Source organism: Anomalospiza imberbis, chromosome 5 (assembly GCF_031753505.1).
Source record: "Anomalospiza imberbis isolate Cuckoo-Finch-1a 21T00152 chromosome 5, ASM3175350v1, whole genome shotgun sequence".
Taxonomy (NCBI): Eukaryota; Metazoa; Chordata; class Aves; order Passeriformes; family Viduidae; genus Anomalospiza; species Anomalospiza imberbis.
In genome coordinates this window covers 65,120,956-65,147,706 of record NC_089685.1, presented here as the reverse complement: position 1 = coordinate 65,147,706, position 26,751 = coordinate 65,120,956, and the positions used below count along the sequence as shown (strand labels likewise).

At 38.2% G+C, this 26,751-nt stretch overlaps 1 protein-coding gene across 10 annotated transcripts in view; it reads right to left on the bottom strand.

Moving 5' to 3' along the window:
* ANKS1B (ankyrin repeat and sterile alpha motif domain containing 1B) overlaps positions 1-26,751 on the bottom strand; it is a 401,048-nt gene that overhangs the window by 146,219 nt on the left and 228,078 nt on the right. For all 10 annotated transcript variants that reach the window (XM_068191650.1, XM_068191661.1, XM_068191653.1 and 7 more), the window contains 2 exons: positions 15,064-15,162; positions 5,461-5,613 (listed from right to left, as the gene is read on the bottom strand). In XM_068191650.1, coding sequence (XP_068047751.1) covers positions 5,461-5,613; positions 15,064-15,162 — 252 coding nt within the window. The remainder of the gene's footprint in view (positions 1-5,460; positions 5,614-15,063; positions 15,163-26,751) is intronic.

Sequence of the window (26,751 nt, the reverse complement as noted above, 5' to 3'; positions counted from 1 at the left end):
TTAAGAATGCTTTGCTGTGGTAAGTACATTTCTCTCTGTCTTAGAATTTTTCATAGAAGTACACAGAGGAAAAGAAAGAGAAAACAATTTCTATTTCTACTCTTTGTTTTTCTCATGTGGAATGTACTTAGAGAATTGTTTACTTGGGGTGATTACTTGATTAGATTCTGGTGAGGATTGTTTGGACCTGATAGCCAATCAGATCCACCTGTGTCTAGACTCTCAAGAGAGTGTCACAGTTTGTTAGTAGTTAGATATGAGAGTTAGAGAAAGTAGTATGTAGTTTTAGTATCTTCCTTTATATAGTATATTAATATATTATAACATAGTTATAATAAAGAAATCATTCAACCTTCTGAACTGAGTCAGACATCATCATTCCTTCCCATTGGGTTCGCCTGCATTTTACAACACTATGCAAATAATTCATAATATGCTTGTTCATAATATACTGGCTACATAGCCTTCCCTAGTCCTCTGTTTATGGTGATTTTTATAGACACCACAGTGGGTCAGGTAGACCCACTGATCAGCTTCACTATGGCTGCTGTTCAGCTCTTTCATTCCTATAGTAAAAAAATATCATGGGCTCCAATAACCATGTACCCACTTTAAACAAAATTAGAGAGTCACTTTTTCACACAATATATAATTCTTGTGAAAGGTCCAAAGTATTTAGCTATAAACTAATGGAAGACAGTCCATTGGTAACTAATTTCTCTCTCTCATATTTTTGCTCTGATCCTGAACAGCAGTCATTATATCCTAGAAGAAACCAGGAGTGCAGTTTGGGAGAGATTTCCCAGAACATTTCCCAAAAGGTTCAAAATCTGGACAGTAATTGAACCATAGCATAAAGATTAATTTTACAGAAAAAAAAAAAAGACGGAATCATCCGTGTGAAAGAAGTATGTATGAGAAAAGAAGCACAGAGTGCAAGATGAACTAATTGAGAAGAAATGTAAACCAGGCCACTTCCATGTAACCCTCCTCCCAGGAGTTCAACTATCTGTGATTCCAGACCTACTTTCAGTACAGCGCAGCTGTGCTACTGTTCTCAGTTTTCTTCTGAGAAATTGCTAGGGCGTGAAAGGGAGCTGTGAGAGAGTGCACAGGCTGGAAGCATTTGAGATAAGAAAGGTAAAGTTGCAGACATAAGTAAGATTGTTGAGACAGGGAAAACTGGTACCTCAAGGATTTAAGGAACAACACTCACATGAAGAGGCATAAAATCCTAACGAGAAAAAAGAAAGGGAAATCAGAAGATAGCAGCTCAGCACTACCACAGATCAGCCTGTTCCAGTGAGCCCCAGAGGCCAGCTCTCCCCTTACCTGAGTGATGACTACTTGCCCATTATACTGAGTGACTCATTTGGTGGGGGTTGATTTAATGCCTAGTTCATTAATCCTACAAAGTATTGTGTGTTACACGACAAATAATCTGTTTTCTGCTTTTAAGGTGTTTATATCTTGCCTGAAGAATCTCTATGGTAAAAGTTCCCTGAAGAGAGCAAGTCCCACAGGGGGAGGGTTACATAAGTAATCTAGAATAACAGACAAGGATAATATGATTAGTCATATAGAAGAGCATTTATACTTCAAAGCACAGGTGCACAGGTGGGTTAGGGGATATAGAACATCCTGGACATTTTTTTCAGTTGATGATATGTATTTCAGAGAAGTTCCTCAAAGCTACAGCATTAAATAAAGTATATCTGAATCAGAATACAGAATCTGATCTCTCTAATGAGCCAAGAAACCTGGGAGACAAAAGCAGAAGTGTTGGGAAATACTAATCTAGGAGAAAGCATTCTGAATACTTACAATCCCAGGATAAGACAATTAGAACAATGCTTCCCAGAAAGCAAATCACAGAAGGAAATGGATCTGGGAAAATTCTAAATTATCTAAATGAAAAATTAGTGAACCAAAATCTAAATTTCCAAGTCTGACTTGTTGAAGAAGGACTGAGAATTCTGGTGGGAGCTTACAAGAAACACAAGTGAATAACTTTTAAAATTATTCTTCTGATTCAAATGCTTTTAGAAATTGCTGCTTGATTGTGCTTGAAGAAACACATGCTCTTATGTACACATAAAAGTCTGAAAGAAAATAGCACGTAAGTCAGAGATGACATTACCTTGCTGGAATAATTTGAAATAAGTTTTAGGAAGCTGAATATGAAATTTGTTTCTTAATGCCAGAGAGCTGGCTGGGGAACCAGAAAAGCTGAGGGAAGATGGCCTTTCCCACCAGTGCTTCAGCCATTCTCGTGCTTGGTGCTCTCCTCACAATGGTTTTAAATGTGCTTACCTAGATGAGAATTTACAAGAATAATAAAACTGTGTTGGAAATATAGTAAGAACTGTTCTTTTTAGGAAGACAAGAAGACTCAAAGTTCTGATCATTCCAGTGTCCTATGGGAATGAAGGATAATCACTAAGGATAACTTTAATCATAGAATCATTTAAGTTGGAAAAGACCTTGAAGTTATTGAGTTCCACCATAAACCTAACACTGTCAGGTCCCACTAAACCATATCTCTAAGTGCCACACCTACATGTCTTTGAAATATCCCCAGGGATGGTGACTCAACCCTGGTGACTTCCCTGGGCAGCCTGTGCCAGTGTTTGACAACTTTTTCTTTTCCGTGAAAAATTTTTCCCTAATATTCAATATGAGCCTTGAAGCCATTTCCTCTTATCCTATTGTTTGTTACCTGGGAGAAGACCTCCACCTTGCTACAGCCTCCTTTCAGGTAGGTGTAGAGTGAAAAGTTCTCCCCTGAGCCTCCTTTTCTCCAGGCTGAGCAACCCCAGCTCCCTCAGCTGCCCTTCACAGGATGCGTGCTCCAGACCCTTCACCAACTTTGCTGCCCTTTTGGGATACACTCCAGCACCTCAACCTCCTTCTTTTAGAGAGGAATCCAAACAGAAGATACTATCTTTAGCACCAAACCTGTTTCTACCCCTCCAGGATGCATGGTTGATTTCACAATGGCTAAATGGAAAGAAGCACCAAATATGAACAAAGGGATTCCCTGAAGCAAATTAGGTATGGCTTTCATGTCAAATTCAGTGGCTGAAACTGTTTAAAAAGCTGAAATGAAGAAGTTATCATTTCTGTAGCCCTTGATATATTTTTATTGCATATTAGGCATAACTTTAATTTAAACTTCTTGTGCCATCTACAACTTAAGCATCAAGAGCCTCCAAAACGAGGGTACTCTGAAATATTTTTATGATTCTGAGTCTGTTTCTTTTTCTTGTTTTTCAAGCTTCTGGATTTTGACCTACTCAAGAGAAGAGTCCTGTTCCTGAGTTAGTGGCTTTGACCTTTATGCATTCTTTTATGAAAAACTTTCTGCAATAAGCTTTCTTTGTCATCTACTGAAGAAGTGAGATCTTTGAAATCAATTTCAGACAGCAGGCCTGCTGGTTAGAGCTAAGTATCTTGTTCTGACAGGCTGCACAATGCTTCAAACCAATTTCTTGACCATTTCTGAAAGATTACCTTCAAATGAAAAAAAACAGTAATAGTAAATGCCTTTCTAAGCTACAGATTTTCTCAGTGAACACACTATCATTACACTGAGCTCCTACTGATTGGGGAGAATCAAATATGGCAGGACTAAAACAGTAATTCTTATAAGGCAAAACTCTGCTCTTGAACAATATAATTCAAATCTATCAGGTGGAAATATCTCTATAGATTCCTATATCTATGGAGATATATTAATATATATATAATATATAATAATAATCTTATCTCTATATATTCCTATATCTATATAAGTACTTATACAACAGCTGTTATTAAACAGCTTCTTCTTGCAACTCATGGCAAAAAGGGGTGTTTTCCCACAAAGTACAAACCTTCAAATTGAACATAATGTTAAGCTTTAAAGTTAGTGGGACATAGGGGTTTGGTTTATACTAGTTTTACAGAAGTGTATTCCTGTTAACTTCAGTACAGGTACTCCCCTTTTCATCAGTTTAAGCATATTTGGAATCAAACCACAAACCTTTAATGGCATTTTAATGATCCACTTGGGGGAGCTAAAGGGTAATTTGTTTCCAAATTGATTGTGGCAAAATGGGATGCAAAATTATAGAAAACAGCAAGAGCAGAATCTTCTACTTTTTTCAACTCAGTGCTGATTGATGACCTATATTAACTTCTGAGGCAAAGGGTCCCCAGTTCTTATTAAAATTCCAGCAATTTAGAGAAAAAAGAATCCCAGTTATAACTAGCTTAGCAGTAGACAGCCGTAATGCATCAATCATATCCTGACTTCAATTATATACCTGCAAGATACATTAAATGAGACAAAACACACGAGGCAGAGTTTGGCCCTTACACTGCATTTTTCTGCTAGTTAATATCAACTGTGACAGCAAGAAAAGAAAATCTAACATTCAGTGGTTTTGTCTTCCAACTAATATGAAATAACTCCTTTTATGTTTTTCTTTCTTTTGTTTAGATGCTGGTCTCAGGCTACAGCTGCCTGTGCCTTCTGCAGCAACAGGGCTTTGCACCATAGTTATGTTCTTCATTTCTCCAGCCTGGGACACAGTGGGAACTGTTGCCTAGCATAAAACTACACCAGTTGCTTTATCTTATGCTTGATGGACTGTGGTTACTGGTAGCCTTTGGTCTGCTCTGGGACTCCGGTACTAATCAGAGGCAGAGATGTAGCATCTCCAGTACCTGAAGGAAGAGCAGAGCCTTTTGTCTGTGAAGAATCAATAGCATATGATATCAGGCTTCTCTCCATGTAGAGGTTGCTCTAAAAGTTAATATAAACTGACATTACAGTCGATTTCAGAAGTCACAGCAAAGCTACAATCCCCAATCTTTTATAAGAGAAAACAACTCATTTTCAGACACATAACTCACATGAAAATTCCTCTGGCAGAGCTGTACTGTCAATGTCTTCACTGTAACATTTCAAACTTCACTAAAACAGCACAAACTTCCTCTCATTCCAAATTACCCTACAGCGCAGTCCACATTAAAGTTTACAGTTGCCTATATGTGGACATCTAATTAAACTGATTAATGTAAATGAAGTTTCAAGCAAAAGTGATAATTAAATAAAAAACTGTGTTATTTTAGAATAACTTACTAACTATAAGGTTTCCTTATTTTATGTCTAATTCAGCTGAAGCTTTGTGCTTTGTAGCTACAAACTCCCAAAATATATTTTTAAATGTCATTCTGCCTCCTGAAGGCAAGCACAATCATGCTGATTGAATACCATGCTAAAGACAATGGCAAAGTAAATGGAAGCAAAGGGCACAGCCAACCCAGGTACAGGCATGAAAGGTGTAGTCATTAAGAGCATTTGATGACTGTGTTTGTGGTGCAAATTGCTTTTCTGCGTTCTCCTTGATGTACAAGGACAAGTACTATATAATGTATTTGGGAGGAACTGCTGCTATAAATTAATCAACTTACATTAATTAATTCAATCTCCCATATTTTTTTCACAAGGTCCATCGATGTATAGCCATTAATTAGAAAGGATTTGGTATAGTCACCCAGTTCAATGGAATCCAGCCATTCAGCTACAGAGGAGGGGTTGTAACCATCGTGACCGATCTGCTTCATCTGCAAAACAAGGATGAGCAAAAATTACTGGTGATACCCATTAAACACCTTTCAAGACAGGAGTTACACGTGTTCTTTTCTTTGGGTCACTTATCTTCTTCTCTGATCAACAGTCTTTTAAATGGTTAGTACAACATGAAACAATTTTGTGTTTAAGCAGTAATAGAACTTAGTTTTTGATGCATTTTTTCTTATGGAATCTTGCCTTTTACACCAGAGTGTATACCAAGACTGTAGCTGGAGTTCAATTCTTTCTAGACATCAGAGAATCCATAAGTGGGGGAAGGCAAAAGGGTAAAAAAGACATTAATATCCTTACTGCCCAAAAATGTCAGATTTTCACCTCAGATTTCATAGAAGGTGAAGAAATTAGACTGAGAAATGGTTCTTTTGGCATCATACTGCAAATTAAATATATGGTCTTGGTTGTATTATTACTAATTTATCTTTTCTACCAGACTATAATTTATTTTATAACAGCTGAACCTGCACTATATTTTTCCCTCCCCAGGGAAGGTTTAAAAAAAGTCTGTTTCCTCTACCTGCTCACATTTTTCATGGCATGGGAATTTAACATGTTTTAGATTGCTCACTGTCTGTTAAGTTGCCTAGGATAGGATAACTGAATCAGATATTATTGGAATGGAACTGACAGAATAACGTACACAGAAGTGCACCACTTACATCTATATAGAACACAGCCACCTAATGTCATAAATCTTGTTTTCATAAAAAACTGAGAAATACCACTGGCATCTAATTTTTCTGAATTTTGTTAAGCTGCCAGGAAATAAAAGCTGCAATTTCTCTTTCACAACTGCCTCTCAGTGACACAAGTGAAGACTTTCAAGATATTCATTAAAGCCATTAAAGATAAAACTTATAAAGTCTCTACCTGTGCAGTTTGTTACACCACATTGTTATAATGAATTTTAAAGTAATCTACAACAGTGGCAAAAACAAAAGTAGAATGGGGTAGAAAAAATGATGGAATAGCCTCAATTTTCAACAGTATTCTGCACATATTGTCTTTCTATGGAAATGTAACTACTGATAAGTTGATAATACACTGAACTGGTGAATTGTTAAGAAGCTTTAGAGGGTTAGAAATCATGGGTTTTGCATAAGTTCTCCTGACTGTGCAGGTGTGACTGCAAATAGTAAAAGCCAGTTTCCCATTTTTGCCTACTAATGTACATTCCTACTTTATGAGAAACAATGGAAGTGTGACAGAAACAAAATGCTTTGAGCTTAAATGTGAGAATATGAGAATATTCACGTTGCCGTGTGCCTGCATCACTCCTCTCTGGCATACTGATTTTAAAAAGAGTATGCTTAAATAGACACTTGTAAATCAAGAACCCAATAAATGGAAGAAGAAAAATCTAGTATAGAGAAGACATGAAGACAAGAAACAGGCCCACAGGGAACACATGAGTTTCAGAATATATAAGGTATTTTTGTTTCCTTCCTCTAACAAAGAAAACCGAAGCACCATGAAAACAATTTTCGACATATTCAGATAGGGCATGTTATGCAAATTATTTCTTGTTTTTCTTACGATTTGATCTTTGCATTTAATAGATTCTGATTTTAAAATGTTTTTTTTGGCCTCCTGATTTGAGAAAACCCACACAGTCTGGTCCGTACTTTTGCTAACCCATCAGCCTCAATGAAAAGTAAATACAACATGGCAAGTTTCTAAATTCTCAATTCCCCCTGAAGATCTCCATCAAAAGAATTGTTAAAATTTATATTCTCTACAGCGGAGTTGCAAAGGGCTGCATGCAAGTAAACACAGGTGAACAATGCAATAAACATGAGGTTGAGAACAACTGAAATGGATGTGAAAATTTCAGTTTTCAGATTTGGTGCCAATAGACAAAACTGTTATTGGGTCACTCAATAGCCTACATGACAATACACTGCTCTGTTGTAGGGTAGCAGCTGATTCTGCAAGCTTTTTCCCTCTCCCAGATATTTGCTTGTACTCAAAATCATGCTGCAAGTAGTGCAGCTGCTTAGCCTTGGATCAGATCTGTGTGAGGAAGAGCAGTGAGAAGTCTGGCCAAGGCTTTAGCCAGACCCCACCTTTTGCAGGAGCTGCACCTGCACTTAGGTCCATGTACTGACACTTGCCTGAACTATGCTGTAGGTACGTCTGTGCCCAGCCCTCATTTGTTCATCCTCAACCACTGACTCACCCTCCAAGGTGGCCCTGTCCTGTCCTTATCCCTGTGAATTTCCTGTGGCTTTGCCCTGGGATGTGGCGGTTCACAGTCACTGCCACTGTCCCTGCCCTACTCACCTTGTCCCAGTGCTCCCTGCCCACTGACCCCTGAGCTCCCAGCCCACCTGCCCTGGCAGGACAGTTGCTACTATCACAAAAACTTAATCTCAGAACTAGAATATTTACTATTGGTTTCAGCACAAAAGCAGTATTTTTTTTGTCATGAACAGAGAAGCACTCTCTTATCTAAAACAGGCTTTATAAAATGCATCTAGAATAAAAATTAATCAAATTTCAGTATCTGTCCTCTTGTATGGGAAGTTTCTTTCTGTTTTTTAATAATACCAAATTTATTAACTGTCATTCATAGTTACCTGAATGTTTTCCTTTCAAATACTTACTGACAAACATATTGGTTATCTAGATGTGACAGTATCATTAATAGCATCTGCTTTTCATATAAAATGTTATTGAGTTTTAAAATAAAACCACTTTGAAATATCAAAGTCTGGAAGTGTTGCCCTTTTACTTTGTCAGAGATTCAGTTTAGTTGCATCTTACCCCAGTCTTCATTAATAGGTCATGACTCTTAGACTGTATCTTTTCTTCTATACTGCACTATTATCTTGGACTCCTCTCACAGGTAATTTAAATCCCGTATGCTTCCTTGTTGATTGATATTTCTTGAAAGAAAAACTCCCTCCTACCTCCTGAGTGCATTTTCATGCATATTTCAATCATTTTGCACCAGCTACAACACAAGCACCAGTGATGTCAAGCATCCAAGTAAGGTGCACACTGTTTGACTCAGATCAATGTAAAATTTCTGAGCTTCAAGTCATGACAGTGTTTCAAATATTAATTGCTCATAAATAGGGGCACTATTGTTCTTCCACAGACACTACCACCAATTCATTCAGTAGTTTAGAGAGCAATACCAATGTCAGCTTTTTCACTGCAGAAGATTTTCATGTGCCGACTGCGGAAAAGGCTAGGAATTGAAGCCCAAAAGATTTAGAGAAAAAAGAAATGTTTAAGAAAATATAATTCAAAAAAGTAGGGAAGAAGATACAAACCATATGAGATTTCTCTCCTAGGTCCTATTGACATACCATTAGTATCACTTCCTTTGAAATGAATAGAAAGCAGAAGCCAGAAAGAGTTGTTTCTCATAATAAAATAGCAATGTCAAGTAGTACCCTAATGGGTTGAGAAATCCCTCACAAGAGACCATCTATACAACGGTCTTTTAAAAAAGTATATCACTGCTGTGTCAATAGAGCATTTTACATTAGCATAAAAGGCACTTGAGTTTTTTGTCTCTGAAAGGTGGCCAAACAAACATAAATAGAGCTTCAAAGTAATCACATATGCACTAGATAAATCAAGGTAAGTTCAGTAGCATGGACTGTCATGAGTTTTCTCTGATCTTCACAGACAGATAGAGAATTAATACTATGTTCTCTAAAGGAAGTATCACTATCTAGTGGAGCTTAGTGTATGTATCAAAATCAAGCTTTTTATGTGCTGTAAAAGGAGGATGAGATTACTTGACTTTCACAGCTTTTTAAATGGTGGCTATGATTACTGTGAATTTATGCTTGTGTTCATTTGGAAGACCTTTTTAGCAAGCATATAATGCTTTCTTTTACACTGCTGGCCCATTCAAGAGCTTTAAGCAGCATTTTTGGGAACTGATATGAAACTATCAGCTACCTAGCTAAAAAATTTTAGGTGGTTGTAATGGGGGATATATCAGCTCTTTTTTGTTTCCTGTCTTTGTCAGTTGTCTGTTATATATTTTGTACTTCACAAATGTGGTTAGTTGGAGTCAGGTTGCTGGAAAAGGAGATCATTCCTCCTCTGGAGCGCTGAAAGAAAAGGCTCAGAATAGTGACAGTTCTGAAGTCCAGAGAGGCTGGCTGGAAGAGGGGCACCAAATGGAGCTGGTGCCTACAGTGCCTGGGCAGTAATTAAGCCTGCAGTCAGGGACAGAGGGGCAGCTTTCACAGGGGATGGGCACAAATGACAAAGGACCTGAGAGGATTCTGCATGTGCTGCTGGTAGAAAGGCACTGAGTGAAACAGCGTCTGCCTGCAAAGACACAGCAGGTGAGGAAGAATTGTATATAAACTTTTTGAGTTTCTATTCCATCTAGCCTGTCACATAATTTAAAAGTTAACTATTCAAGCTTCTGTTCTATTAATGCTTGACTTTTCTTTCCACCAATCAAAAGCCTTCTGTCTTTGTGTGGAGCTTGCTAGAAAAAGACAGTACAGGCACATTCACATCACAGCAGTGCTTGATTCAGGATCTTGCCTCAATGGAAGGTCCAGAACACCCCGAACTGAATTCAGCATTTCCTACCTAAGATTGTCAGAATTGCAGTAGCCATCCTTTCTATGGTTTTTTTTCAGTTGGAATCTGTCTTCCAAATTTAAAGGAAAATAGATGCACACGTGGGGGATTTTGTGTTTGTTTTTTTTCTTTTTTTTTTCCTGGAGAAATGGAAACAGTTCCACATCCAGAAGAATGAAGAAAACTCCCAATTCTTCATCCGATACAGTATGTGGAACAAGGGAACAGCTGTCATTCAGTGATAATGTATGCAACAGCTCAGACATATCCATTGCATAAAATGTAATCTTAAGAAGATCTAAAGATGAAATTTGTGGACTAAGTGGAAGCTATGACCTTTGATCTCCTGAAAAAGTTTAAGTCAGCTTATTCAGGTTGCCATCCTCATCTTGTTACCAAAAAAAGGGGATGGCACTTCCTCTCATGGAGCATATTTCCTTGCCTGCTGACTATTCTCAGAGCAGCCAGTAGATATCGTGGAGCCAATCACAAATAAGAAAGTATAAAAAGCAGGAAGGTAAGTAAGACTTCCTGTACGGCAACAGTGGCAGGACCAGCAGCATGCTACTGTTGTCTACATGATACAGATAAGTGACAGCGTGTCATGTCTAGAGTGGCTCTCTGGTAGGCTCAGATAAGAAGGAAAATGTTTGTGATACGGCTTTCATCAGGCAGTTTTGAAGCATATGCTTGGAGAGGACATTTGGTCTGTGGGACCAGTCTGAAGTTGGTCTGAAGTAAACACCTGGAACTATAGCTTGCATGTATCTAATTGCTTCTACTGATTCATTCCTATCGTGCTGCATTATTAAATAACATAGACTACTTATTTGTATTTCAGATTTGGAAAATGCATGTGTTGTATTGGATTCTAATTGCTTTTTTCTGTCCTTACAGTTAAAGGTCTTGCAAATGGTGCAGTGAGCATGTGAGTGGTCTCCCTTCAAACCAGGAAAGTAATTCCCAGAGGCTAAGAAGCAGGGGAAACAGCAGAGTAAAAAGCACGTCCTTGGAATCCCATTTTTCATCTTCACTTCCAGCAGACCAGAAACAAGGAGTCACAGTCAGAAAGGGTCAACAACATTTTGCAGCATCTTCTAGTTTGGAAACCGTCTTAGGAATGGAAGTGCTAAATGGGAGGTAATTAAACACCAGGACTGAAAGCATCTTGCTGAGCTCTGGGGTGTCTAAGCCAATAGCAATATAGCAACAGCAAAGATCACATGATGTGATCTTTCTCTGTTACATACACAGCATAGTTAATGAGCACATGCACAGTTGTTCTGCTTTCCTAAATGCCAGACTCACTGTGCTTGCAAAAGAATGTTATATATGAGTAATAAGTACAGCACTTTTGGAAGCAGAGCTTTATAACACCAGGATGTGCTCATAGCCTGCTCAAATCCTACTTCTTGTCTTGTTCTGCAAAGCACCCAAGAAAAGAGGCTGGCTGCCTGCACACCACTGCTATTCCCAAACCTGCTTTGTGCTGAGACCTCTCTGTGCAGGAAGGAACAAGCTGCTTTAAGAATAGCTCTGAAGCCAGAAGAAAGCTGCTCTCAGATAACATCTTTCTTCCATCTGTCAAATGAGAGCATGTATTCCCATTATATGCTGGGAGAAGAAGCCATACACTGAGTATCCCACACAAAACCAATCCTCTTTCTTAGATAAATTCTGAGAGAATCTAGGATAATTCTTTCATTTAAAAAAAACACAGCTTTTTGAGGAACCCACTGAGAAGTCACTCACACATAGGTTTGGAATGCGAAATATCTGGCCAATGCTCCTTAGGTTTTCTATGTAACCTAAGTGTGACTAAAATTTTATGCCAGGACTCTTATTACTTAGTCAATTAAGCATACACTACACACAGTTCTTTTCTCAGCATTAGTTTTGTTCTCAAGGCAATTGCAGCTTCAGCATCTTTTTATATGTTATCTCCACTTCTCAACATATCTGAACTTCCTTTCAATAAAGCATACAAAATCCGCCTCCAAAAATTTATTGATTCCATTTTTTCATACAAGAATCTTAAATGCAATATTAAACTCTGCTATGAAATTTGCTTTAAGACTGATGTCATCTATAAAATATTCTATTTCAAGAATTAATTTTGCGAATTATATTTCTACCAGACTGTCTTAACCTTATATTATTAAAATAAGCCATAAAGTGCTCTAGTTAATATTACCATGAAACTTGAGTAACTTAAATTACGTTAAGACAAGAATTAGAGCTACAAGCTCCAATCCAAGAAAAATAAAGAGTATTTTGGAAAGAAGCATTCTATCTCAAAGGTTTTAACCCTACCTGCCTCCTGGTGAATACACCATTTTTCCCTCTTATGAAATGTTCTTTTCAAACACAGAATACCATGGGAAAACATTTTGAGAAATCCAGGTAAACATACCCTTTTATACCTGCATAAGAGACTACAAATATTACTTAATCTATATTTGGCTAAAATGTGGATATTTTTCCCTATTTAAAACCACTTCAAGCTCTAGAAAATGGTTCCTAATCAGGATACTGGTGTTTGACATCTAGAAATTCATGACTCTAGGAAGGCAGCAGTTTTGAGTAAAAAATTTCAGCTACTAAATACCTGTTGCATTTCCAGGCTGCAGAGAAGAATATGCATCAGAACAATAAAAAGAGCTTTTAAAAACGGTATTTTAAGACCTTGATGATAGACTTGTTGCTTGATTTTTACCCTCTTAACTTATTCAGGGCCTGCCCGGGACTTTAAGGAACTGTTGTTTGACAAGTGTTTTTTAAAGCACTTAACTTCCACCTCAAAATATGAGCGAAAAAGTATCTCAGGAACATTATTAGGAAAACTAAAAATAACATCATTAGTAATGTCATTAAGTAAAAAACACATGGAGTCATCAAGATTTAAATTAAATGAAGAACAGAAAAGAGGTACAAACAAACTAACAGAATTTTTATCTAATGAGATTCAAATTAGTGAGACTCCAATTATGGTTTGAGGTCTTAATATATTTAGATGGCACGCACTATTTTGAATGCAGGATGACAGAGCTGAACTTATCAACACACAAATAGACATACAGCAATGTTTCATGGTTTGTTGCAGGATGTGAAAGTGTTTTATGTATTTAGCAAGCTGTTGTCAATACAACAAGTGTGTGTTACATTAGATAAAACTTCCCATGATCCTAATTTTTGGGCTCTATAATCTGCCTTCAAAAGAATGCAGTTAATATAGGAAATGATGTGGGTTTATTATGTAAGCTCTCTTACATTGCTGAGTCATTTATGTGGAGAAAAATGATGCACAGCTTCCGCTTGCAACTGCATTTGTTTTGGTGTAACATCCTTGCACCAAAGACATGTTAAAAATGTGGTCCTTAGGGACTGCCTTTTTAGCTCAACAGGGAAGAAGGTAAAAACTATCTCAGCATTATTCAGCACATGCTTCAAGCCATCCTGTGTTAATCTATATTAACAATTGATTCATTAATTTTGAAGAATGTTAACAAGACCACATGAAAGCAGATTTCTCTAAGAAGCATGAGAAACAGTATAAATACATCCTCAGCTATGAACTCAGCTAAAGATTAAAAAATTTTTGCTTGAATGATAGATAGTATTCCTGAAAAATTTATAAATTTAAAAAAATAACGTTTAATGTATTTTGTAATTCATCAAATGCTACTTTTAATACCCTACTGCTTGTACCATTTATCTCATTTGTCTAATATGGTACGTGGAAAATGCTTCTTTTTAATGATCTTTGGTGTTTCCGTGCACAGACTCACATTGCAGTATATACGGATTGACTATCACCTCCAGATACAGAAATTGCTTCACAACTTCTGATTTTCCCATACAAAAGAAACCTTTGTGCTCTTTTACAAGTCATCCATCCAGGAAGCCTTGATGCATCAAAAAGCCTTTTCCAACAATATCCGCACCATGGTCTAAACTGAAAAATCCTTTAATAACTCTTGTCATTCTCCAGTATTATGAAACTTCAAGTGGACTAAGATCTATTTACCTCAAGTACTTCCAACATGCTGCTACCAGAACATTCAGTGCACCTTACACTTGATTTTATTCCTGCACTAGTATTTTGCACGAAGTATCAGCATCACATGTGACAACCTTCTGAGCCCTACTGGTGTCAGCTATTCATCATTCATTCTCCTTACAAAATTTTCCAAATTAAAGTAGTACTTTTTCATGCTAAGTCCACTATGTCTTGTTTGGAATAGTAGTAGAAGTCTCCAGTGATACATTCTGGTATGCAGAATATTCTATCACTGATTTTAAAATCTAGATTTTAAATTGGCTAGCACTAAAAATGATTGGGAAATGGCTGCAAGTTTTTCTGTCTGCAGCTGAGAAGCAAAATTCATACACATAGCAGAAAATTAAATATGCAGCCTGCAGGAAGTCCCTGTACCTCACACAAAAGGCAGGTATTAGGAAAACAATCTTTCCTCCAATGCTTTTAAGAGTACTTATATAAGGGGCAAAATATTTCCAGGGCAACTCCTATGTTAAGATAGGTGTTCTGGGATTCATGGACAGCCTTATTTACACACATGTAATGGCAGTCTATAATTAGGCTGAAAGGCCAAAAGTAATTAAAATTCATTCTAAACAGCCATCAAGTCAAATTGCAGATTACACTTTCCTTTGCTTTGTCAACTACATCTATACAAAGGGAGTCCAATGCATTGACATTATTTTATGCCATATTTGTATATGCAAAAAATGTGTCTACAAAACCAGTAGAGCTACATCTATCTCCATTTAAAAAAGTGTTTTAAATAATGTGAATACTGCAGGGGTTAGTTCCCTCACTTGCATAATAACAGAAACTATACCTTTGGGAGCAGCTGGATTGCTTGGAGTATTCTCTGTCTGTGCCCAGAGTTAAGGATTCCTATTTCCAAGAGATCCTGGTCCTCCATCACGTTGCTTCCCTAAAAATGGGAAAAAAAGATGGAATAAAAATTAAAAACTTAACAGATGCCCTCAATATCCTGATACAGGCCCTTCTATCACATTTAAAAGAGAACACTTTGCTTAACTTATAGCATCTGATAAGAATAATAAATTACTGATGATTGCATTCATTTTCACAATAACAAAATATGGTGGCAGGTGCTTGAACCCGTGGACTATTGCTACACTGCTGGCAGCACTGCTGGTGGAAAAATTGTAGCTCCCACTCAAGCCAAATGCCAGATGTGAATGCTCTTTCAATTGGAACCAAGGACATGACTACAAAATTGTTCAGAAACTCTCCATTGTTTCAATTAACCTCCTACCTCACCTATCTATTTATGATGTTCTTTTTTCTCCAGATTGAAAAAAAAAAAACAACACAGAATAAGATGAGGAATGTTGATGAGGATAAAATTATTTAGTTAGTTTATAGTAAAATGATGAAGAAAGGGACTGTTATCAACAAACTATGCAGTCCCCATCCCCCATTTAACCGTACCAGTTCAATCCTAACTTTACTTGTCACTGCTTTTATATTCCTCCTTGTGGGCAGATCAAATAGTTCCAAACATTCAAATAGCTGAAAAAGACCATCTGTTCAAATAATACACAAAATAATTTCCCAGAAAAGTTCATTAAATAAACCTCCACAATTCAATCATCTCTTCATAGGAGTTGCTACCAGTAGGAGCTACACAAACAGGACAATACAATTCCTAAATTCAAGGAGTCTGACACCACCTAGTAAGTCCAGCATTTGAAGGTCAATGATCCAAAAGCTGGCAGTGACTACTGAAGGAAGCATTGGAGGCACGATACTGGCTCAAAAGGGGAATTGAAGATAGGGATCAAGTCAGGATTGCTGACAATCTTGTATTCTTTTTTGAGCTTATCATTTTAGAAAAAAAACTCAGCTTTTTAAAAATATATTTTATTTTTAAAAAGTTTCTAACTATTACAGTTGAAAATGAAACCTGAAAAAACAGATGACCTGTCCTGATCTCCTAGCCCTGTTGGAGTCTCATGACACTAACTGGCTAGAAGCAAGAATTCTTACTCATACTCATTTAATTTGATCACTAAATAGGTGTTGTGTGAGCAAATCCATGAAAACTTCATCTCTACCTTTCCATTTGTCTTGCTGCTTCTGACTTTGCACAGCTTTTAAGAAGCGGCAAAATGAAAAGCAAATAGGCACATAACAGAACATGCTTAAATGCTTTGCTGAGTCAGGCCTTAATAAAGGATATGACTTCTTTCTGAAAATAAAATCTCCTGTCCCAAAGCAGCATGGATTCCTTTCAAAAATCACTGTGGAATATGGAAGACTTCACTCTGTTCAGCTGCTAAATCTCCACTCTTTTCAGATGGACTGATTAGTTTACAGGTGTACCCCGAGGACTCTCAAGTGCTACTCTACAGAGTACTTTGCAAAATCTAGGTGATGTCTTTTCAAGGGAATCGAGGAAACCTTGCAAAGCTATAATATTTTAAATTCTATTTTACACTAAGTGGTATGATTTAAGACTGCAAATCTGAAAATCATACCCTGAAACAATCTGTGTGCAGCATTCAGAACAGGGTAGTCTGTACACCTGCTCTACAAGGAGAAGCTGTGCAATGATGCCAGTTTAAGTAGAACACCCGATATAAGAATGCCTGCAGCATGGGCTGTGTAACCAGTGGTAGTGATTAGATGGGGGTAATACCCCCTTCGTCTCCCTGCTAAACACATAAAAACTGTAATTTCCTCTTTCTGTCTTTCTCTTTTAAGTAATCAAAAGAAGGCTGTAAACTTACAGTAAAGACTCTTGAAAAAAGCCATCCATTTTGGGCTGGATTCTCCAATGGATGGAAATAGCTAGCATAAATGGATTTAAGGGAACTGAGCCAACTGAGGATCCAGTCCAAAACAAAGGCTATACATTTCCATTCATTTTAACAAATGCATCTATTTTGTTTGCTGCTACTGCTTTCACTTCATTTAACAGTTTCCTAGATTTTACCTTCATTACTGCATGATGTTTACACACAATCATGGTGTACTCATCACTGTTTACTGGTGCCAGTAACCTTGGCATACCTTCAAATATTACAATGTTTAAAACTCAATTAAACTAACAGGCACACAGGAAAAATATTTGCACATAGCTGCTGTATCGCAGAGAAAGAATTATTTTATTAATTCTTTGCTATTGTTTTTTTCCTTATGTATTATTTAATGTATTTTTTAAGTATGTCAAGGTTACAAAAGCAAATATTTAAAACTCAGGAAAGCCTGGAACTCATGTTGCCTCCTCGTTCCCAATTTAATAAGGCAACAACCTTGTCTTTTAATGTGGTCAGGTTTTAGAGCTTTCCTGTGTCAATGTTAAGTGTCAACAGTAGAAGACACTCATCCCTCCTGTAAAACTGATTTTATTGTCTTCTGCCAAGGAACTAAAATAACTTTTCATCTTTCCACAAGAGCATATCAGGGCAATTTAGATACTCAGTATAATCTACTACTGCTTAGCAAAGAGGAATAAACTCATAGCTGTGGAAAGCTGCTGTTTGATTTGCAGAAATACCAGTGAAGAGAAAGAAACAGCCTATCCCTCACAGTCCTGTCTCCCTAGTATCTGCTCACATTGCCCCCTTAATCCTATTCCCTGATTTTTTTTTTTACCTGATTATTCCTCTTGTGCTTTTCCAGTCTCTTTCCATAGGCTCCTACATTGAGTGTGAAGAATACCTAACTTCCTTCTGCTACAAGGGGAGAAATGTTCTCCCTGCTCTTAGCTTCCTTCTATTATAAGCTGGGCCAAATGTAACCTCAATTAACTTTAGAGATGACATGGTAAATGTAATTAAAATGAATATGAATGCAAGACTGCCTTGTCACATTATTTCATCTTTAAAAAAAGTTGAGCTACATTAGTTGAAATATTCACCAAAAAGAAATTATCCTAGTAGACACCTAGAGAATTTGAGTCCAAATATTTAACTTTTATGTGCTTACATGCAGAACAGGTTCTTATAACAGGAAATGTGGGACAGCAATTTCAACCGAGCTTTTTATGCTTTCTGTAATGAAAATATAAGAGACTTTGTGATACTGGAGTTTCTTAAGTATAAAGGAAAACTTAGTTGGAAGGAAAACTTCTTAGAATTAACGCCATAAAAACACATCCAAATCGCTTATACAAGGACAGATTCAGATCTAATTCGCTGCAGCCTACAGTGTTGAAATTCCTGTCTTATTAATGCATAATAGTGTAATGAACTGGAAAGATCCTGCTTCTGAAGTTCCAGTTAGGAAAGAGTGTATCTGAAGCCCTCCACCCCCCAGATTTGTGGTTCTGCACAACTCCCAGGATCATCATCTTTTTCACTGTAAGCGCACACAGGAAGTTATTCTCCTGAGCAAGAAGGCAGTAGTTTCACAGAACAGTTGGGCTCAAGAATGAAGGAAAAACTGCATGTGGGAGACTGGAGGCATATGAAAAACAACATAATTTTAAAAACCCAGAAATTTTGCCAAATTCTGAGATAGTTCCTATAAATGAGTTCAGAACAAAATGCATAATGATTCATTATGAACTAAAGCTTTCACTGGCATTTATTTGGGTTGTTCAATACAAAATCACCTCTGGTATTCTCCACCTAGATACAGTCTTTCCCAGAAATTCTGGATTAGACCTAAGCACCCATATGCATTCTACCTTCTGCAGGAACAAAATAACTCTGAAGATCTGTCCCCTAAGATAATAAAATATTGAAGAAATTACTATAATGACAGGCATGAATGCATGACATTCCTCCTTTTGTACCTATGTTTTTAATTTTCCTTCACATATTTTTTGTGCTGGAGAACTATCATGAAAAATTCTAATGTCTGGTTCTGTCACCTAAGTAAAATGGTACAGAAGCTTTAAAATAGCTGGCAGATGTATTACTAGACTTCTCTGGAAATTCAGCCACTGAAGTTGGAAGAGATGAGCTATGGGGAACAAAATGACTGAAAAAAGAAAGAACAAATTGACTTTAAATTTAAAGCTTTCTTTCTCCCCTGCAAAGGAAAAAGACTTACATAAGAAATAGATGATTTGGGGGACTTTCGGTTTTAGGCAGGCAATGCTAACTTAACCAGTTATTTTGGTGCTCATCTGTGTCAACAGAGGAGGAAAAGTAGTAAATCGGGCACCTAAAGCTGTATAAGTGCTGCTGCTCAACAGTTTGAGTCAAAGTCATTTGCTGTGAAGCCATTATCGAGACCAAGGTCAGCTGCAGATACCAAGTGCTACAAGGTAACAACAACTTCTGGCAATGTTTTATGTTTTTGATGTACTGGAAACTGGTCTGACAAAGAACAGGATTGGTGTGGGTAAGGGAAGGATGACTTCTGAAGCAAGTACAGGGTTGATGGGGTAGCAGAAGTGCTTGCATCACTCCCAATGTGCAGGGAGCACTTTACACTCTCCTTTGCCCCATCCCAGTCATCCATATAGTAATCTGCTGCACCATCAAAATATGGAGATCAGAAGAGACTCTGAGGAGCTGGTCCAGGTTACATCCAGCACACAGCAGTGGGTAGGATCATGGTGTATGTGTATGACAGACGAGGTCTGGTGGGTGTTTGAAGTGCCTTGCCAATGTCTCTACCAAAGTGTACTGCACTGAGCCTCACCCTGATGGACTGAGACCTAGCACTGCAGGAGCACAGATGGGGCATTTCAGTGGAGCTGGGAAACAGGCCTCATACTTCAGCTTACAGAGCTGCTGGAAATATCGCCTGGAACAGAAAAGAAAATCTGCTTGGTTGTACACTTAGCTGGAGTATCCAAGTGTACCATTATTCCTGTCACTCAGATAAGAGGGGTGGGAGCAGGGCAGGAGGAGATGGGAATGTTCTTCCATTACCCGTGGTTGAAGACTGAAGTCAGAGAGAGAAAACTCAGATCAAAAGCACCAAAAACCTCTATTCTTTCTTACTTTATCTGATCCCAGATGCTTACTGGTGAGGGAATAAGGACTGTTACAAAGCACATCCTCAACAGCTCTCTTAAAGAAAACCTCCTCAGTTGGAATTGCTTTGTTTCTCACCTACCTAACCCTAATGTCCTTCCAAACTGTATCCTCTTGAACTAGCGGACATCTAAACTGCTGTCTGGCTGGGAACAAATTAAAGACATCTCACAATGTAATTAAGAACACACTGAATAACCAAGACTTTTCTTTTTCACAATCTAAATCATAACCCAAAAGCTTTTTCAACACAACACAATTTTCCCATAAGATAAAAGAATTTATTTTTTAGACACTTGCAAGAATTGACTAGAGAAATGTAGCTTTCAGTAATGAGCATTGCTTTTTATTAGTGCAAAAATTTCAGGCAATGTGTCACATATTTAATTTCCAAACAAGAACTGGCAAATGACCAGAATTTAGCAAGCTTCATTATAAGTGAAAAGGTTGTGTCTCACGAGTATTTCCACTGTTAACATGACAACAAGATCTGTAAGAATGATTACGGAGTTAAATGTCCAGCTTCTACTTTCAGGTCAGAAAGATTTCAGATTCCTTAAGATACAGCAGACATTATTTAATCTAAAAACCTGACAAGATTTTGTTAGAAAAATCCCCTGCAGAACCATGGAATTTTGTCTTGGGAGAAAGAGATTGATTATAAAATATGTTCAGAAGAAAGGACCAAGCAGGTTGCAAAATAATCATTTGATAACATTCTTCCAGAATTAATTTGCTGTAAAACTAGTGATATTCATTCTCTATCTTCACCTTGCTGTATTTCAGGTCTTTACATTTATGACTTTCTTAGCAGTTAAAAAACCCACAAAACCAGAGAAAACTGAAAGAGAGTTTGCCATGTTAGTGTCATTTAGTCAGGAAGTAAAAACGAGCTACTACTGAAATATTAACTAAAAAAAAGGCCGTTTCACTCAAAGATAAGGGTGGGGTGAGCGCTTCTGTGTACAAATTTGCAACCTGCATAAAAAGTGGTGATTTATGCAGGGCCAATTTATAAAGGAGTCCCTACAGACCTGAGGCCCATATGACTTAAACTTTAAAGATCTCCCTTTGGTTCACATTCAGCTCTTCCAGAAATGAACCTGAAGCAAGCAGTGCCATCCAAAGCTTTTCAAATATTGACATTCAAATGATCATACAGTCACAGACCTTTCACACAACAGGAATAGTTAATTAAAGTGTAGTGGTAATTAAACAATACGGATAGCTGGGACAAGGATCCTTGTAGAAATAATTTCTGTTATTTTTATCCCTCCTCCTTGTAGCACTGATTTATTACAACCAACACAATTGTCACACGCAAATTAACTCCACAGATAAGGTGGCAATTGAAAAAATTACCTCTGATGTCACACTTGGCCCACTTAATTACTAATGCTGTGGACCCAACTCTGTCTACCTATTTAGTCATAACAATTCAATAATATAATTATTAATACTTACCTAAATTACATCTTAATGTCTTGAATGTATATTGTGAAGATAATTTCACTTCATTTGAGTAATGAAAATTCCAGAGAGTATTGTACCATTATTCAGATTACTTGCTATAAATGCTTCTTAGCTTGGATGCTAAATTTCTCAAAGGACCCACTTTAAAAATCAATATTACTGTGAGCTAATTAACAGACTTCTAAAGTCTCTGAAAAATGTTCCTTTCTCCAATAAGTGTGTAAGGCTGTGGAGTGCTAGAAGGGGCAAAGATAATATTTTCAGACTTACCAAAAATGTTGAATACCTACTCTGTAACATGTAACACGGAGTTTTAACCACCTAACACTGTGGTATTGTAATAAATAAGGAGGTAATAATAAAATAACAAATTAACTTTTGCAATAAAATTTGGTGGTGATTACTGCCCACCAACATGCCTTCACTAAGAGCAAACTGAGCCTGACAAATTTGGCAGCCTTCTGCAATGTGGTTACAGCACTTGTGGATATGGGAGGGACAACTGATGTCCTCTACCTGGATTGTGCAAAGCATTTGACACTGTCCCACACAACATTCTTGTCTCTAAGCTGAGGAGGCATGGACTTGACAGATGTGCCTCTCAGTGGGTAAAGAATTGGTTGGATGGTTGCATTCAAAGAGTTGTGGTCAATGGCTCGATGTCCCAGTGGAGAGCAGGGATGAGTGGTGCCCTCAGGGGTTGGTGCTGGGACTGGCACTATTTAAGATCTTTGTCAGCACCATGGACAGCAGGACTAAGTGCATCCTCGGCAAGTTTGTCATCAACGCAAGTGACACCGAGGAAAGGGATGCCATCCAGAGGGACCTTGACAGGCTTGGGAGGTGGGCTTATGTGAACCTCATGAAGTTCAACAAGGCCAAGGGCAAGGCCCTGAATGTGGGTCAAGGAAATCCCAAGCACAAATACAGGCTGGGCAGAGAACAGATTGAGAATAGCCCTGAAGAGAAGGGTTTGGTTGACATGGTTGGGCAATGTGCACTCACAGCCCATAAAGCCAACCATGTCCTGGGCTGAATCAAAAGAATTGTGGCCATCAGGTCAAGCGAGATGATTCTGTCCTTCTACTCCGCTGTTGTGAGATTCCAGCGGTGTGCTGCACCCAGCTCTGAAGCCCAAAGCACAAGAATGACACAGACCTCTAGTCCAGAGGAAGGTCATGAATATGATCACAGGGCTGGAATATCTCTTCTATTAAACTAGGCTGAGAGAGTTAGGGTTGTTCACCCTGCAGAAAAACTATGTGATCTTTCAGGTCCCTTCCAACCCAACCTATTTTATAATTCAATAATCCTGTAATTCTATGATTCTGTGAAATAGAAAAACTCAGTTCACCTTTCAGAGTGTCCTATACAAGTATTTCCTTCCCCATATTTTTATCAGCCGTAGTCATGTGTTTTAAAATGTGAGCCACCCAAATCACCCCAGGGAGCACAAAATGCAGAGTCAAAGATACTAAAATTCTGGGCAGGATCCATACCTTAAAAATAGGTTATTCCCAGACGTGGCCTGTCAAATAGCAGCAAGGAAAACATTCTCAACAAAACATGTAAGCTTTCACACTTACACCCTGAAGTTATGACTGACATCTTCAAGCACTTGTTCACCTCCTGCCTGCAACTGAACCCTGCTCACACCGGTGGCTTTGCCTGTGGGCTGCCTGGTGTTCAAGCTCCCAGTTCAGAGCAGAAAGAGCAGCTAGGAAACCACATCAATCCTTTGTGGGAGTCTAGAAAGTAGGCCCTCCTCTGAAATGTCATCAGGGCTTGATGTGGTAGGAAGTCTTAGAGCATGCCCAAGGCAGAAACAGGAGCACAACATGAACTGGCTGCTGCTCTTTCTTAAAATGTGTCAAAAGGAGGAAGAATGGCTTTATCTTTCTTTCTCATAGAACAGCCCACCTGTTAGAGGATTCATGAAGAAGGTAGGAGATAAGATTTACCTATCTTTCTCATACTCAAATTTCCTAAAAACAGAGGAAACTATGCAACAACTATTAGGAAAGGGAACTCTGGGTATCAGGAGAAATTTCTCATTGGTCCTGCTGAAAGTAAATTGCTGTGAGGTTTAGTCAGTAAATCAGAAAGAATATTATCCTTTAGACCAATGGCAGCTGGTTGTGGCAAATCAATCTTCGTGTGCTGTTTCTAGAAATGTTCCTGGTTTATATCTAGTGACTGCCAAAAAAAAAAAAAAAAGGCAAAAAATAGAAGAAAAAAGTTAAAATTTCATTACTTTCTTTCATCCAAGTATCCTAACTTCTAAGCTACAGGTTTATGCCTGTGTTTCAGTTTGAAAGAACAATGAAGCAGATGTCCTTAGCCGAAGGGTTGATTCACATGTCAAGATCCAGGGAGCAGGGAGCAGGACAAGAATTACAGCCTCCAAATAGTGTCTGATGCATGGATGCAAATGGAGGCAAAACTTTCAGATATAACTCCTGCTTCGGAGCATCTCACTGGCCTCTGCTTAACATTGCACACCCTTTTTCTCCTTGTCTTTCCCTTCCTGTTAAGTCATGCAAGGTCTTGTTTGGCTATTCAGTAGCAGACATCCTGCTCCCAGAAACAGGAACTCTACAGTCAAACATCATGGTGCTCACAAATTACTGTAACTCACTATGTTTTTATTATGGTCTTGGAGGCCTCACTTGGCTGTTTTTTTAGTGCAACTTGGGTGCTGTGAAATGGAGGCACTTCCTAACTGTCAGATGCCCAAACCATTTTCAGGACCTTGCTGCTAGTAACTGGAGGTTGTTGGGTTGACTGAAATGTCTGGTTTGTTTAATGTTACTAAATATAATAAAATACGAAGCTTCTCACAAGAATGAGAAATGCTGGAAAATGATGGTGTTTTCTACATACCACTGATTTGTTATGTTTAAATGTAATTCACAGTCCACCATGCTGCTTTTGATATGCAGCTGTGCAGCAAGGTTAAAAGGTAAGAGACATTGTGAGATAATAAGAAACTGGAATATACTACCTTTCTCTAGCTAAAAATTAATGTATTTCATTTGCCTGCCAAATATAGTTGTTATATTGAGAGTCATTTTAACATATTCTTACAGATTGTTTACTAAAGCAAGCACAAAGGATAGCAGGATTGAATAAGGTTTTGTCATCTCCCACTGCACACAGATACCTTTTACATGTGATTTTTCTTATACAAACCTCTGTGATTTATTTCCACAGTATGTACAGAGATATTACTAGCCAAATCCCTGAGGCCCAAGAGGTAAGCAGAGATGGTCTCCATTTTCTTCAAACCCCTTCTAAAAATAAGAGAACATCTGATTAAGGGTTGACATTTTTCTTTTCTTCCTTTGCTTGTTCTTGTAATTTGTTTCACATGGGAAGTGGGCTGTGTTTTTCTTATCCCTTCCAACTCAGCAGCCAGGGGGCTGGCTTTGCGGGCCCACTCCCGTCACCACGGCAACCAGCGGATCGCTGTGATGCGATCCCATGCGCTTTGTGTCACTCCACAGTGCTATTGTTCAGCAACCATTTGGGAAAGGAAGGTCAATATTCCCACGAAGGAGGATTGATTATCGTTCCACTGGTCATCCTGTGCATCACGCATGGACTGCTGCATCACCTTATGATGCTTCACTTCCCATGCAGTGACTTCAGGAATGACTGGTTTGCTCCATGAAGCCTGTGTTCAGCACCAAGCAGACTCTGCTTATCAGAAACATTGCAGAGAATCTGAATTGGTCCTGCAGTTCAGAAGCATCAGTATGACCACACTAGGTGAGATTAAAGGTCTCCCTAACTCATTCATTCAGTGTTTCTGCTGTTGGCCAAAACTGCCCAGAAAAAGAAAATATATCAATAATTTACCTTATATATTTTTTTTTTTTCACTCATCTTTGGGTTAATTTAAAGTTAAGCACATGGGCATTTAGCTACACCAGAGACTGAGCGATATAGATATATCTATATATACCCAGCAGGAGGAAGACCTGATTTTCCTAAATAAAAATCTACCATAAATTTGAATGGATACATGAGATCCAGCAGCTCTTTAGCATTTTGAGGAAACTGATTTACCATGCCTTTTCTAGACTGCAGCAAAACATGTCTGCACTGCAAAGCTCTTCTCCTTTTTTTTTTTTTTTTATGCATTGCAGAGATGACAGAAACACAGACTATTTTTTTACAAATTAACTTTGGGAAGATGTATTCCACAAGAATAGAAGTAAAAGCACACCCTTCCAAACTGTGTTATGATGGCAGACCCAAACTTGTAGAGATCATGGAAGAAAGGATATTTCAAAATCATCCCCCCATACTTGGCACTGGTGAGGCCACACCTCAAATCCTGTGTCCAGGTGTCCAGTTCTGGGCCCTTCACTACAAGAAAGAGACTGAGGTGCTGGAGGCAGTCCAGAGAAGGGCAGTGGAACTGGGGGAGGGGCTGGAGCACAAGTCTGATGAAGAGTAGCTGAGGTAGCTGGAGGTGTTCAGCGTGGAGAAAAAGTTGCTCCAGGGGAACCTTATTGCTCTTTACTGTAGCCACCTGAAAGGAGGCTGCAGCCAGGTGGGAGTCAGTCTCTTCTGTGTTACAAGCAATGGAACAAGAGGAAATGGTCTCAACTTGCACTGGGGAGGTTTAGATTGTATAAGAAGAAAAATTCCTTTATTGGAAGGGCTGTCAAGCATTGGAACAGAGTGCCCAAGGAAGTGGTTGAGTCACAATCCCTGGAGGTATTTAGAAGAAACATGGATGTGGCACTTAGGAACATAATTTTGCAATGGACTTTGTAGTGCTGGGGTAATGCTTGTACCTGATGATCTTAAGAGTCTTTTCCAAACTAAATGATTCCAACACAGTCATAATCACAGACTGGTTTGGGTCAGAAGGAATCTTCAAACATCATCTAGTTCCTGTCATGGCCAGGGACAATATTCATGATGCTCAAAATCCTTTCCAACTTGATGAATGAGTCCAAAGAATGAGAGAAACACATTCCATGTATGCCAACCTTATCTAAACAGAAAAGGCTCCATTTTGGAAAACAACTGGATAGCCACTGATATGCAAGAAGTGCACTCTAGAGTGA